Source organism: Antechinus flavipes, chromosome 1 (genome assembly GCF_016432865.1).
Source record: "Antechinus flavipes isolate AdamAnt ecotype Samford, QLD, Australia chromosome 1, AdamAnt_v2, whole genome shotgun sequence".
In the NCBI taxonomy this organism is placed as follows: Eukaryota; Metazoa; Chordata; class Mammalia; order Dasyuromorphia; family Dasyuridae; genus Antechinus; species Antechinus flavipes.
In genome coordinates, this window is record NC_067398.1 from 578,870,135 (window position 1) to 578,885,881 (window position 15,747).

The following is a 15,747-nucleotide window of genomic DNA, read 5'->3' on the forward strand; positions in this document are numbered from 1 at the left end:
GATTGCTTCCCCTTAAAGTCCATAGAATACTGCATCATGTTGTTGTTGTTTTCTGAAATAAAAAAAGAAGGAACTCAATGTATAAATTATTTCAAATGATAAAATATAATGGAAAGAGTACTGTAGTATATTTTTGTAATTTGATTTCTGTTTCTGTAACTATTTGATTATTTAAGCAATAGTGGTTCTGAAAGAGTTTAAATTCTAGGTGCTGTATTAAGACAATCAGAGTATATTGAATATTTTTAAACTTTGTTGTTAAGTTGTTTTTCAATCATGTCTGATTCTCTGTGACCCTATTTGGGGTTTTCTTGGTAAAGATATTAGAGTGGTACATTTCCTTCTCCTGAAGAAACTGAGGCAAATAGGTTTAAGTGACTTACACAAAGCCACACAGCTAGTAAATGTCTGAGGCCAGACTTGAACTTAAAAAAAATGAGTCTTCTTGATTTCAGATCAGCATCCCATCCGCTGTACCCACTTAGCTACCATTTAAAAAAAAAACTGGCCTCAAAATATCTGGCAATTTCAAAAAACCAAAACACTTGTAATATTTTCCTATCTTTTTTTCTTAATGTTTTGAAAAGTTGACTCTATGTTAGAAAGTATTCTGAGGTGTAGTTTCTTTGTATTTGGCCTTGAGAAGTAAAACGAGAAATTTCAGTACAGCACTTAAAACAACAACAACATTGTGAGATTCCTAATTTGTGTCTGGATAAATAAATTTTTTTCACACTGATCTTGACCTCATTTGAAAGTTCACTGTTTATAAATTAACATGCCAGATGTATGTTTATGTAGAATTTGGAAAGCAACTGATCACTTTTTGTTTGTTTTTCTGTTTGTAGAAAACGAGACTATGAAGGATATTTATGTTGTCTGCTCCTGCCTGCAGAAGCCCGAAGCTCTGCTTTTGCATTGAGAGCCTTCAATGTGGAACTGGCTCAGGCTGGTATTAAAATAATTAAAATAATCAACTGAAAATGTTAATGTTTTAATTTAAGGTTAAAGTCTGTATAGTAAAAAACACACATATACAAATTAAAATATCTTTACAAGTAATAAAAACTGAAGTATCTCACCTCTAGTTCACTACCAAGTAATTCCTAAATAAAACTTTAAACTGTTTTATTACCTTGGCATTATTATTGCTTAAAAGTGAATTGAAGAACTAAAATTATCATCTGGATAATTCAGTTTTCTAAGTTAGGCAAAATTAAATCCATAAGTACTTGAGCATCTACTATGTATTCAGATTCAGCCTATTAAGCATTATGGGAATTTAAACTTGTAAAGATATTAATTGAAATGTGAAAGATAGACTAGAGAGCTAATAAGCCCAGTGATGAAAACGAAAAGTTACTTTATCAGTATTTGCTTATTCTTGCAAATAATGTGTATTGCCAGTGAATTGTTATGATTACAAAAGTTGCTAATAAATAACATTTATCAGGCGTAACACAGCAAAAACAAGAAGAATAAGAAATATAATATCTAACATTTTTATAGCATTTTCTGTGTGCCAGACACTTTACAATTATTATTTCATTTGATTCTCACAATATTGCTGGGAAATAGGCTTTATCATTCCTATTTTATACATGAGGAAACTCTTGCAGACAGGTTAAGTGACTTGCCTGTAGTCACACAATGAGTAAGAATCTGAGGCTGGATTCAAATACAGGGCTTCCTGACTCCAGGATTTTGCTCTGTCTTGTGTATCTCCTACTTGGTAATTTATTCTTAGTCTTTCAATTTAGCAAAGAAAATGTTATGATAGAAATTTTTCAGAAATAAGTGGTTTGTAGCAGTTATACAGGTGTCTCTGAAGTTTGCTTGCTTTCTCATTCCCTGTCAGTCACAAGATTTGGGATTTATTTTTTTTCTTTTTGTCCAGAACTGGGATTTTAGTTTCTGGATAGGAAGCTTCCTCTGCTAATGCTAAATGCTGATTCTGTGCTTTACAATCTAGGACATTTGCCTGAGCCCTCTAGATAGCCTGTGACTTGCCAGGACCACACCACTGATGAGTGTGTGAGATATGATTGGAACCCAAGTCTCTGTGGTTCTGGGGCAAGACCTCTGTCCACACTTCCTTTTATCTTGGGAATAATACTGAGAAATTGTTTGAGTAAGAAATAGTACAGTAAAATGAGTTTAGTTTTTATTATGTGATGTTGGGTTTTGTGCTTTTTGTGCTTATTCCTCAGATTGTGTTGTGAAAATTTTTTGCTACATCGTACATATGAGTATGCAGGATTTTTTTTTTTAATATAAAGCCAATAACTACTTGCAGTTTTAAACAGGATTGTTTATTAAGTTGAACTTTATTCTCTGCATCCTTGATAGAAAAGCTGTATTGACTGATGTATAGAAACAGTGAAAAATGGGAAACTGTAGGGAGAGCAATTTGCCTCCTAAAAGTTAGCAAGCTAGCATCTAACATCACACCATAAAGAGGAGATGTTCTATTTGAAGGGAAATTTTCATTTATAGGCAACTATTTATCTACAGTTAAGCAACTTGTCCTAAGTTTTGAAAATAAGAATAGGGTTTCCTCCTCCAATTTTAAATGACATGTAATGCCAAATATTAATTATTTGCTGATAGTGTCTCTGAATTTGTGAAAAAAGAGATCTTTATTTTTTTCAGGTGCTGAGTAGACTTTGACCTGGAATAGGTATTTTGGGGTGAATTTTGTATACACTAAAGAACAATTTAAAATTTTCTTTGACAGTGCCCTGGCTGTAGTACTTAATGTCTCCTTAGAACTTGTTTTAAAATGTCATCTTTTATATTCCTCAGAATGTGACCTAATACTTCTTGTCTTCTCTTTCATTCTCTCAAAGTTTATAGTCACCCTAGCATTAGAAATGGATGGAAATTAGAAAATCTAGAAATATCTGGGAGACATATTCAGGAATACAGCTGCTAAGTTGACCTTCCAATGTCCCATTGGTACCAGAGGAATGAAATACTGTGCTGACTAGACTTTGCATTCTCAAAATCTGCTAGGAAGACTTACTCTACCACAGTCAAGGGACAAGTTGTACCCAAAATGGATTGCAGGATTGCCCAGCTGGTCTCCCAATCTTATTCTGCTTAGCTCAGATAAGATTTTGTTGTTGTAGCTCAAGGGCATAAAGTAAAGGGAATGGATTCTCTGCCTTGGGCCACAGCTTTTTATTTTTTTAACTTCTGCTTTGCAACTATAATCCAGTACACATTATGTTAAAGTCTACAACAAAACTATCACTGTGTAAAAAGATTTGTGGGGCCAAGCTGGGATTAATAGAGAAATTGCAGATAATGGTATTTAAACCGTTAAACAGCCTCATTTAGGCCCTCTTTAATAATAATTCAGAGGCCTTTCCTGTAGGCCTAGCTCCTTGAAATGCTATTCTTGCATTCAGTCTCTTCAGTTTTAAGACTGAACCATTTGCTTAAGTTGCTTTTTTTTGGCACAGTGGATAGAATTCTGGACCTGGAGTCAGGAAGACCTGAGTTCAAATTCAGCCTCATACAGTTACTGGCAAGTCACTTAACCTCTATTTGTATTAGTTTTCTCAATTGTAAAATGATGAAGATAATAATAGTACCTACCTCCCTGGATTGTTATGAGGGTAATGCTTTGTAAAGTGCTTTGTTCAGTGCCTTTCATGTAGTAGATGAAATAGAAATACTTATTCTCTTCCTCTCCCTCTGTTGTCCTTTTCTTTTGGACCCTAAATTAATCTATTTCCTTTCTGATCTAAACTGCATACTGAATAGCTGTCCACCCGACAAATTCAATCAGTATCCCTTAAGCTACTCTTACTAGAAATCTTGCTTTCTATCAGTCAGTAAGTGCTTATTAAATGCCTACTTTGTGCCAAGAATTGTGCTTGGTGTTGATGGTACTTAAGGCCCTACTTTTAAGGAGATTACAATTTATCAGGCAAGTAACACAAACAAATCAATAAATACAGGGTACTTACGTGAAATATAGAGGTGAAGATGGAATGTATTCCAGGTGTTTTGGATAGTCAGTGCAGAGTCAAAGAAATGGAAGTTTGTTAGTATTGTGGGTGAGGAAGAAAAAGGCCAAAAAAAAAATTTTTTTTTGGGGGGGGGACACCAAAGAGTAATGTATAATAAGTTTGTAAATATTGGTAGTAAGGTTAGTGGCATTAAGTGCCAAACAACAGTTTGCTCTTGATTTTAGAATTAATAGAGAACTGCTAGAATTTATTGAACTTATTAGTGAAATGGCTAGATTTGCACTTAGAAATTGCTTGATAATAATGTGAAGGCTGGATTGGAATAAAAAAAAGTTTCAAGACAGGAAGACTGATTAGGAGGTTATTAAAGTGGGTCCAAGCCAGAGATGATTAGGGCCTGGATTAAAGTGGTAGACATGTGGATCTAGAGTAGATTGAAGTAAGAGATGTTGTGGCAGTAGAAATGAAATTGTTTGGCAACTGATTAATTGATTTGTAGTATGAAGAAGGAGAAGAAGGAGGATGACATCAAGATTGGGTGACTTGAAAGATGGTAGTATCCTTGACAGTAATAGTGAAATTTGGATGAAGGAAGTAATAGATTTGACGGGGAGAGGGAAAGGGAAAAAGAAAGTTTTATTTTAGACACTGAATTTGAAATTCCTATAGGACATCCAGTTTGAAATGCAAAATAAACGTTGGTGAAATAGGACTCCATTTCAAGAGAGAGATTAGAAATGTATATCTGAATCTTCAGCTCATCTGAATAGAGATAATAATTAAAGCCAAAGGGGAGAGAGAAGTTAATTATTTGTTCCTGGCAGATCCCTATTTCCTCCCATTAAAACATTTAAAATACTCAGTTGTCCCACACTTAAAAATTTGTTTTTTTCTTTTTTCTTTTTAATTCAGTTTTATTTTCAATTCTGAATTCTCTTCTTTCCCTTGTACTCATTCAAGTGGGCAAGAAAAGCAAAGCACATTACAAACATGTAAAGTTATGCAAGACCAATCCTCATTAACTAAATCAAAAAACAAAGAAAGGGAAGAAAACATGCTTCAATTTGGATTCTAAGCCTGACCTTTATCATTAGTTCTTTGGAGTAGTGGTTGCTCATTGTGTCTGTCAGAGTTTGTAGAGGGCTGAAACTCTTGAATTGATGCACTGAGGTCAGGACAGCCGAGCACTTGAGGCTAACTACTGATTGCACAATAATTTATAACCATATGCTTGGAAAATGGCCCTTCCCACTATCCTGTGCTGGCTCGATGGTTGGTGTATACAGAAGATTGTAGGAGGGACTAGAGGGTGAAGTAAGACTAGCCAGAGTCACTTTGGCTGTGGACGAGGAAGAAGGAGGTTGCGGAAATTCTGCTTCCATCCCCTTCACTTCTATCCCTAAAGACCAAGAATAAAGACTAAGGACTTTTGCTGATCCTGACTCCGGCTGATTCTAAGGTATCCTGGGTGCTAACACGGTCATCAAAAGAGTTACTAAATCATTCAGTTATCTTCACAACATTGCTATTATTCTCCTGCTTAGCTCAATTACTCTTTTAAAAAAAAAAAAAAGATGTATATTTTCCCCAATAACTTGTAAAAATAATTTTTAACATTTTTTTTTCTCCTTACTTTCACCCTCCCTGAGATAGTAAGTATTAATTGTTCTCCTGGTTAGGCTTATTTCTCTTTGTATTAGTTCATACACATTTCCCCAGATTTTTCTGAAAACTTTTCCTTCATCATTTCTTACACTGCAGTATTATTATATCACATTCATATGCCACATCCCGTTTAGCCATTCCCCAATTGATGGGTCCATATTTATCAGTTAATAAATAAATCTTTGAGTTTCATATTCAATCTTCAATTACATTTGGGACTTGGTGTCTTGGTGTTTATTCACAAATATCTGAGGACTACACCAAACTATCATTGAATAAGTACAGGTCTGATTTTCCTAAACAGTAATTTTGCTAAAATTATCTACCATCATTGCTGCTTTAATCAGCTAAGGCAGATAGATAGAGCTGTCTAGCATTCTCTTACATGTGGGCTAAATTCTTTTCTAGTATCCTGAGAGCCATGAGGTTGACAGTTTATTAAGAGAGAACATGAGGTACTATTCCTTAGGGCTGTTACTTAGACTTAAAAATGCATTACCAGCAGCTGGCAAATGCATGTTTCCTCCATACTATCCTAATTATAAAATATAGACTTCAGTGATTTTTCGGATAGAAAATAAAATTGTCTAAAGCTAAGGCTTTAGATTACTAATAGTGATAAAAACTTAACTGATACAAGTTTGAGGTGAAATCAGAAACAGTTGTGTAGAACCAATTGTAATTTTGACCTGAATCATTATTTGATTATCTCCATAGCTGCATACTTAAATATATCTATAAATAGTGCATTTATTAAAGTTTTAAACTCTCTTCATAGGTTAAAGATTCAATCTCTCAGAAAACAATTGGCCAAATGCGAATGCAGTTTTGGAAGAAAGCTGTGGAAGATATATATTCTGACAGTCCACCTCATCAGCCAGTAGCCATTGAACTATGGAAGGTAAAAGAAAATTCTTATTCCTTTTAATGTAGACTGGAAGAAAATATTATAAACTTCTATATGAATAGTTATTAGAATTTGCCAAGGGGCAAATTTATGTTTAATGTTATTTTAAAAAAATTCCAACAGAGTTATCCAGAAGTTGAATAAACTTCATTGGGGGGCCTACTACCTTCCCTTTTGAAGGTCTTTAGACAAAGGCTCAATGACTACTTGTTGGATGTGTTGTAATGGGGATTCTTTTAGGAGTAGAAATTGAACTAGATGGCTCTTTCAACTCCAGAATTCTGTGATTCTGCTCCAGTTGCTTGGTTGTAGAGTTAAATCCTGGGAAACATTTTTAAAAAAAATTTTCTGTTCATTATCATTTTTTATAAGCTTGTTAATCCATCTTTGATTTTAGTAGGTTGAAATATATGTCTTTTTTTTATGATAGGACTAATCATTGATTAGAGACAGGATCCACCTTATACAGTTAATAAAAACTATCTATTTAGAGATTAATCCTGGATATCACACAAATCCATAGATTGAGTTTCTGTTAATAACCTAATTATCTATATTATATTCAGTACTGATCACTTGAACATTTCCACATTGAACTCCTCTGTGTTTTTGTTGCTGCTGATGTTCAGTTGTGTCTAATTCTTTGAGACTTCATGGTGCTTTCCTGGCAAAGATACTGGAGTGATTTGCCATTTCCTTCTCCAGTTTTAGGCAAGGGGTTCAGTGATTTGCCCAGGGTCACACAGCTATTAAATGTCTAAGGTTAGGTTTGAACTCTGGTCTTTCTGTTCTATCTGCCTGTACACCCAGTGCTCTGTCCACTGCACCAGTTAGTTACCCAATTACCCCTCTGTATACATCATATTTAAGACACAGGATCCTCTAGTTGAGAGTAACTTTATTAGGTATGTAAAGAGAAAGGAAATTCTAGTGATTTGTATTACTTATCTTTAATGTGTAATCAGACCTAAATGTATATTTTACAATAGAATATTCTACAATGTTGGCAGAAATTTTTTTCAAGTCTAAGCACCATCAAGGATAGGCCATAGTTTTAATGGCCCACTAAGGAAAGGAAAACTAGGTCTTCCCATATCAGGGGACTGAGGAGGAAAAAAATGGATGGGAAACCATAAGTATTAGGTTTGTTCTCCTCTATATTTTAATCTCCTTTTAAGAAACTCAACCTGATCAGTTCCCAGTAAGAGCACTGAGTCTTCAACCTCTGGCAGACTTGGGGCTACAATCAAGGATTTTTTAGTCTTTTTCAATTTTTCTGAAAAATGTAGTGGAAATGGGAATTTGCTTTCGGAGGCGAATCATTCTTTTATCTGCCTTTCTTAGAAAGCTAGATGTATTTGAAATAGAAAATAAAATGTTACCCTTTATACCAGTTTACAGTTGCCAGTTTATCAAGTTCTCTTTAGAGCAACTTAAACTGTGATCATGATTATTTCTTCAGCTTTCCAATTTGACTAATTTTGAAGGTTATTCTGAGTATCTGGAAGAAATTGGTGACCTTCAGGATAGTTGTATATGTAGGTTCATTTTACATAGATTTGTAGCTGCTCCAAACCTTTTCATTATTCCTTAGGAGAATATCATATTCTTTTTAAAAGTGTAGCATGCATGCTCCAATTGATACATGATTGGAAGATATAATCTATGCCTAAAGGGCTATAAATTCATGTATATCCTTTGATCTAATAATACAACTGCTAGGCATAAATACCAAAAGAGATTCAGAAAAAAAACAACAAAAGGGAAAATGATTTGACCATACAAGAAATATTCATAGTAGCCCTCTTCTCAGGGCAAAAAAATTGGAAATTGAGGGGATGCCTATCAGTTGGAGAATGGCTCGGTGAACTCTGGGATATATATATACATATATATATATATATATTTGTGGGATATTGTGATGGAATATTATCCTTCTCTGGGAAATGGTCTCAGGAGAAAAAAAAAAAACCTGGAAAGTTCTCCATGAACAAAGTGAAATGTACTGTATATAAAGTAATAGTGTTCTGGGATGACCATCTGTAAATGACTTTGTTGTTCTCAGTAGTATAATCATTCACAATCATTCTGAAGGACTTATGATGAAAAATCCTGTTCATACACAGAGAAGGAACTGATTGTGTCTGACATATCGAAGCATTCTCTCTCTATCCTCTCTTTTTAACTTAATTTTTCTTGAAGATTTTTATTTTCATTAAGGTGGGAGATGTGTTTTCTTTCACAACTTAAATTTCATGGAAATGTTTTACATAACTTCATGTGTTTTCTTACTTGTGGGTGGGAATAAAGGAGAGAACCTAGAACTCAAAAAAAAAAAAAAGTGTTTTCAGTGTAATTGGAGAAAAATATTAAATAAATAAGAAATTGTAACATAGAAGCAGTGTAGATATATTGTCCAGATACCAGTTGTTACTAAAATTGTTTAATTTCTTTTTTATAGTTGAAGAGTTCTAGACAGTTCTAGACTAGAAGTGAGAGAGATCTGGCATCTAATCCAGACCGTATCATCTTGAACAAGTCACGTAATTAATTGGCCTCAATTTTCTCATCTATAAAATAGGGAAGATGCTTGTCCTATCTTATCTCCCAGGATTATTGTGAAGATGAGCATATATTTGTGAAAGTGTTTTTTAAATTGTAAAACATTATACAGGTCAAATTGATGATGATGGTAGTTTCATCATTAGAATTAGCAATAGAAGAGCAAGTATAAAATAATTGCATTACATATTCACATAAGAATTCCCCTATTGAATGCATTTTGGATATAGTTTGTGTATGAATTTAAATTTCAAGTTTAAGTAATCGTACATAATCATGGTTTTTATTTCTCTTTCTATGATTTTCTGAATTTATTTGTAATTGATATAGTCTAAAGTTGTTTGGTTTTTTTGATGAGGCAATTGAGGTTAAGTGACTTGCCCATCACACAGCTAGGAAGTGTTAATGTTTGAGGCCAGAGTTGAACTCAGGTCCTCCTGACTTCAGGGCTGGTGTTCCATTCACTGCACCACCTAGCTGCCCCTAAAGTTGTTTTTTTTAAAACATTTATTGTTTACTTCCTTAAACTGAAAACAGAGTTATTATAACTTGGTGTTGGGTTCAAATGCTACTGGTTTGGGATTCATTCACCAATTTGGAAAGGTTTTTTTCTCCTTGTCACAATAGGATTACAATGTGAGGTCTTGAAATGACTCTTGTGATCTAATAGTATTTGTAACTGCTTGGTCACAGCAGTTTGTGCACTACAATTCCCTGTCAGGTTTTGGCCAGCTATGTGGGGCCTGTCCCACAATATATACATTTCCTTAGCATATGTCATGAGTAGACTATTTTAAATAAGAAGTTAATTATTTAGCTTTTAAAATTTATTCCTGGCTCTAGGAAAATGTTAATCTGTAAGTGTGAAAAGTCTTAAAAGTCCTTAGCTTTTTCTATTCTTTGAATTACTATAAGAATGTATCAGTGAAGTATTGACTTCCATGACAGCCACTTAGACTAGATCAGATTTGGAAAGGAGGACTATAATACATTTAGAGAGGTAACTTGAAAAAGTACATGAAATGAATATGAAAGTATATCAAAATAGTCTTTGACTAGAAAATACTTAAACTCCTTTGTATAGGTAAACTGAAGTGACACATAATTCATATTTTTTTTTGGTTCTTTAGGATGTGCAATTTTCATTTTTAAGGAAATAGTTTTGTCTTCAGAGAGACCAACTATATATTTTAGAAGTGAAGTACTCAAATAACAGGATAGCCTTAAAATACCCGCTACAACGAAGCCAGGGTGCTTCAGGTAAATAAAAAACCTTTTTTGGGGGGTATTTTATTAGTAATTGGATCATTTAAATTATTAAATAGTTCAGGAAAGCAGACAGTTAGTGGAAAAGTACTAGGAAAATTCTTCACTTGGAAATACTTTGAAATATTTTCCACTGATGTTTTTTTTCTTCCCTGTTGTATTTTCTAGAACTGCTGTTTCTTTAATAATGTACTATTGTAAATGTTATTCCTTTAACCACTGTGTTTGTTGGGTTTTATTTTATTCAGATTTTTACTAGTTTTTTAATTTGTTAGGATTTTAAAAATGATTCTCTTCTTTTAGGCAGTCAAGAGACATAATCTAACTAAAAGATGGCTTATGAAAATCATTGATGAAAGAGTAAGTTGAAAATGCCACAATCTTCATTTCTTTTCTTTTTTTTTTTTTTAAGATAATAGCTTTTTATTTTCAGAACACATACAAAGATAGTTTTCAATATTCACCCTTGCAAAACCTAGTGTTCCAAATTTTTCTTCCTCCCTTTCCCCAGTCTTCCTCTTCTAGATATCAGGCAATCCAATATAGGTAAAACATATGCAATTCTTCTGTATATATTTCTACATTTATCATACTGCACAAGAAAAACCAAATCAAAACAGGAAAGAAATTCTTCATTTCTTATCATAAAGGCAATGTTTTTGTTAAAGAAATCTCATGGGGAAGAAACTTTATCATTATATGTGTAAATTGTGTTTTTTTTGAGGGGGGAGTTCAGTCTTTATGGTCTTAAAAGAGAACTCTCATCCCTCACCGCTTTAATATACATAGTTATGTTCCATCCTTTATTACTAGCTTGTGATCTAGCAATATAGTAATAGCACAGATTCAACAATTTAACAGTCACAGTTGATAAAATCCCATCCATACTTAGTCAGTGAAACTAGATTTAGGTTTCAGTTCTGATTCCAAATTACCTTGTAGTTTAGGCTAAAACATCTAAATTTTCTGATTCATCATTGTCTGTTTTCTCATTTGTCTCCTTTTCTCACAATTGTCCTATAAAAACTAAATTAAATTGAGTTTATCTGAAAAAAAAAATCCACAAATTTGTAGTTGTAGCTTTAGTAAAAAGTTCAGAGTAGAAGATATATTTAGTTCAGTATACAAAATATATATAATTGTCACACTACTAACAGGTTCAGTACTGGATGGTATTTCTCAAAATCTCTTCTTTGTCCTCCAAATCTAAAAATTTTTTAAATTTTCAGGTAGAACATTTCCTAACTTAATGAACAGTAGAAAATGAAGGATTGTAAGCCAGAAATGACAGTCACTTTTCACATATATAATAGCATGTAGCAGTTTCATAAGTTGATCTTTCTTGTTTTTTTCTGCAGTGTTTGACAGTATTAACAAATTGTTCCTCTTAGGTATTTTTTTCCTCTGGCTTTCATGATACTGTTTTCTCCTGACTCTTCTCTTATTTATCTGACTTTCCTTTTCAGATTCCTCTAATTGGATTATCATCCACATCCTGCCTCCTAACTTTGAGTAGACTGAGCCTTCATCTTTTTTTCTGTCTGCACACTTTCTTTCTTTTTTTTTCTTTTTTTTTTTTGCTGAGGCAATTAGGGTTAAGTGACTTGCCCAAGATCACACAGCTAGGAAGTGTTAAGTATCTGAGGTCAGATTTGAACTTAGCTCCTCCTGACTTCAGGGATGGTGCTCTAACCACTACACCACCTAGCTGCCCCTGTCTGCACACTTTCTTGATGATTTCATGAGTTTCTATTGGTTCAGTTATCTTTTCTGAGCTCACTTCACCTTTCTCATATTTTCACATTGGCAGTTGTTGATTGGACAGCTGTACCTGAATATCTCATTGCTTTTCATATCAACATATTCCAGTGTTACTTATTTTCTTTTGTCTTAAATTTACCTCTCCCTCAGAATTTTTCTCTTTCTGTTTGGGTACCCCCATCCTATCATTTACTCATTTTGAAGTCCCATAATTACCTCCTTTACCTCTTCTTTGATAAGATATTTGCCATGTCTTGTTGATTCTGCTTCTGGTCATCTCTCACATTTGCCCTTTCTCCTCTTGTCCACCTTTCACCCTGATTAAGGTAATCATTATCCTTCACCTTGACTGTTGCCTCCCAATTGACCTTCTCTCTGCTGAAGCCTTTTTTTTCCCTTTCCAATATGTCCTTCACATGATTGTCAAAAATCATCTTAAAAGCATATCTGATTGCAATCAATGGAAATTTGCTGTCATCATGTCCTGGATAATCAATCCCTCCTTATCATAGCTTTTACAGACACCCTTAGAATGCAGTGAAGCGTTTTTGCCCCTGATTCTTTTCTTGTGATTGCTATCTTCCTTCCACCATACTGTTTCTGTTATGCCCATGAAACCTGTTTTCCTTTTGTGCAGATTATATGTTTATGTAGTAAAAAGTGAGAATGTCATTAAAAAGATTTTAAACTGAGAAAAAAAAGGCATACCTGATTATGTCCCTAGCTCAAGAATTTTTAATGATTTCCTATTGCCACTAGGATAAATATAACTCCTGTGCTTGACATTTAAGTCCTTTCATCCTGCATCCCTCTCTAGCCTTACTTCATATTACTCCCTTTCCCATACTGATCCCTATCAGACTGGATTACTTGGTATTACCTGAACTTGGTGTCCCTCCTTTTTATAACATTACATCTTTTGCCTTCATGGATTTGCACAGCCTGATCTCTGATGGCTGGAGTGCCCTCCTTCCCCATTCCTACCTCTTTGTATCCTTAACTTTCAAGTCTTAGCTCTGGTGTCAACTCCCATGGAAAGCCTTTCCTTAACTAGTTATTTGTGCTGTCTCTCCCTGTTCACATTATTTTGTGTTTGCTTGTCTTTTTACATATTTTATCTTTTTAGAAGAATGAAGATTTCTTGAGTACAGGGTCTTTTTCAATTATGACTCTGTATCCTTACCATCTAGCATAGGTGTTTGCACCAAGTAGCTGTTTAATAAATGTGTACTAAATTGAATTGAAATTAGGATCTTAGAAAGTGCCATTTAATTTTTTTTTCTGGGACCTCTAGTGACAGATCCGGGATCAGTTCTTCCTGGTTCAAAAAAAAGGTTAAAAAGATTTTGTCTATTCTGTATTTTGGGAGCATACTTGATTCTTGTCTCTAACAAATCATTCCTATCAAAGGGTGAAGAAGGATTATTAACTTGATCTAAAAAGTATTGCTAAGCATTCCTAAATATATTACCAAGATGGACAATTAAAGGAAGAAAACAAATTTACTGAATGGAAATGATCAAAACTTGATTATGGTTGTGTGCCATACATATGAAAGTTGTTCCATATAAAATATTCCCATATCTTGAATTTTTCCCTCCTTTTCAAGATATTCAGATTACTGACAAAGCGGCTATTTGTTATCCAACTCTCTGCCAGATTAACAATTAGTTATCAGGAAATAATCCTTACCTATATACATAATTTAGAATATATTTTTCTTAATAGCTGTGTATCTGAAAATTTGTGTAAATGTAATTTTTAATATTTCATAATTTAAAAATAAATGTTGTAAATTGAATTATTTAAAATACTCTAGGGAATGACTTTTTTTTTTTTTTTTTTTTTTTTTTTTGCTGAGGGTCACACAGCTGGGAAGTGTTAAGTGTCTGAAGGCAAATTTGAACTCAGGCCTCCTGACTTCAGGGCTGGTGCACTATCCACTGATCCATCTAGCTGCCCTGGGGATGACTTTTAAAGGCAATCTTTATTTTAAATGAAAATAGAGTTCCTTGAAAACTTTCAAGATCAGTAATTATTTTTGGGTTTTTGCCTTTGTATTTTCACCAGCCAGCACATAATAGATGCTGAGTAAATGCTTATTGTATTGAATACTTGTTGAATCTTGCTTCTGGACATCTAGATTTTTGTGGATCCAGTTTTCTTAAAATAAAACATAGCTAATTGAAGAAACATCCTTCACATTGAAAAAGAAGATTTTGATGGAGAAATTGTGAAAGCAAGAATATAATTTTTGAAGTAATTGCAATTTTCTTTCAATTCATAGTTTAATATTCTATTAATTACTACTGATGCTTTTATTACCCAGAACACTTCACATATATCTTTTAAAATTTTTCTTGAATATCCCTATGAAAGTTAAATATTCTTATTCCTTTTTGAATAATAAATAAGAAAAATTGAAAAAATTGAAGTAAAGTACAATTAAAAAGTACTCAGGGTCCTTGTTAGGATCAAGAACAGATCTAGATTTTTTTTGACACCCAATTCAAGATTTTTCCTATGCTGATGTCTCTATTGTTATAGGCACTATTAAGTTAGCTAAGCATTTGATTAGAAACAACTAAAGCCCTATCACTAAGGTGGTTCCCATAAGTAGTAATGATGTGTTTTTCTGATTATCAAATGTCTACTGAAGAAATGTTTTTTTCTTTTGTAAAAACAGCACTAAAGGATTCAATTCTCTGAGTCAAAAACGAATTAAGTTTTTTCCAAATATGGTAATAAGTTGTGTAGAATTTTCCATGTTTTTACCTCATTCTCTCTCTTTTTTTTAAATAACTTTTTATTGACAGAACCCATGCCAGAGTAATTTTTTACAGCATTATCCCTTGCACTCACTTCTGTTCCGATTTTTCTCCTCCCTCCCTTCACCCCCGTCCTCAGATGGCAAGCAGTCCTTTACATGTTGAATAGTGATACAATATATGTGCAGAACCGAACAGTTTTATTGCACAGGGAGAATTGGATTCAGAAGGTATAAATAACCTGGGAAGAAAAACAAAAATGCAAGCAGTTTATATTCATTTTCCAGTGTTCTTTCTTTGGGTATAGCTGCTTCTGTCCATCCTTGATCAATTGAAACTGAATTAGCTCTCTTTCTTGAAGAGATCCACTTCCATCAGAATACATCCTCAAACAGTATCATTGTTGAGGTATATAATGATCTCCTGGTTCTGCTCATTTCACTTAGCATCAGTTCATGTAAGTCTCGCCAGTCCTCTCTGTATTCATCTTGCTGGTCATTCCTTACAGAACAATAATATTCCATAACATTCATATACCACAATTTACTCAACCATTCTCCAATTGATGGGCATCCATTCATTTTCCAGCTTCTAGCCACTACTAACAGTTGGCCTCATTCTCCTTTTGTGCTTTGCATTTTATGAAATGATTGTTAGATTTAGGATTTGTTTCACTATGTTAGACCTTCTGTGGAATTAGTTCTGCAACCCTGTCTTCATCTAGTAACCAAGTAACTTTTGTGATTGAAATTGTTTTTAAAAATTTTAAACATAATAAATACCATATAATTTCCATATAAAAAATAGAACTGAATAAAAGATTGTGTACAACTGTAAC

General features: G+C 33.5%; 1 protein-coding gene across 5 annotated transcripts in view; it reads left to right on the forward strand.

Annotated features, from left to right (window-relative positions):
* NDUFAF6 (NADH:ubiquinone oxidoreductase complex assembly factor 6) overlaps positions 1 to 15,747 on the forward strand; it is a 40,975-nt gene that overhangs the window by 10,793 nt on the left and 14,435 nt on the right. For 2 of the 5 annotated variants that reach the window (XM_051970879.1, XM_051970878.1), the window contains 3 exons: positions 849 to 952; positions 6,424 to 6,546; positions 10,684 to 10,740. In XM_051970879.1, the coding sequence (XP_051826839.1) occupies positions 932 to 952; positions 6,424 to 6,546; positions 10,684 to 10,740 (201 nt within the window). In that variant the 5' untranslated portion in view covers positions 849 to 931. Of the gene's footprint in view, positions 1 to 848; positions 953 to 4,135; positions 5,440 to 6,423; positions 6,547 to 10,350; positions 10,375 to 10,683; positions 10,741 to 15,747 lie in introns of those variants that run through there. The other 3 variants (XM_051970877.1, XM_051970880.1, XM_051970881.1) reach the window with 3 other exon arrangements.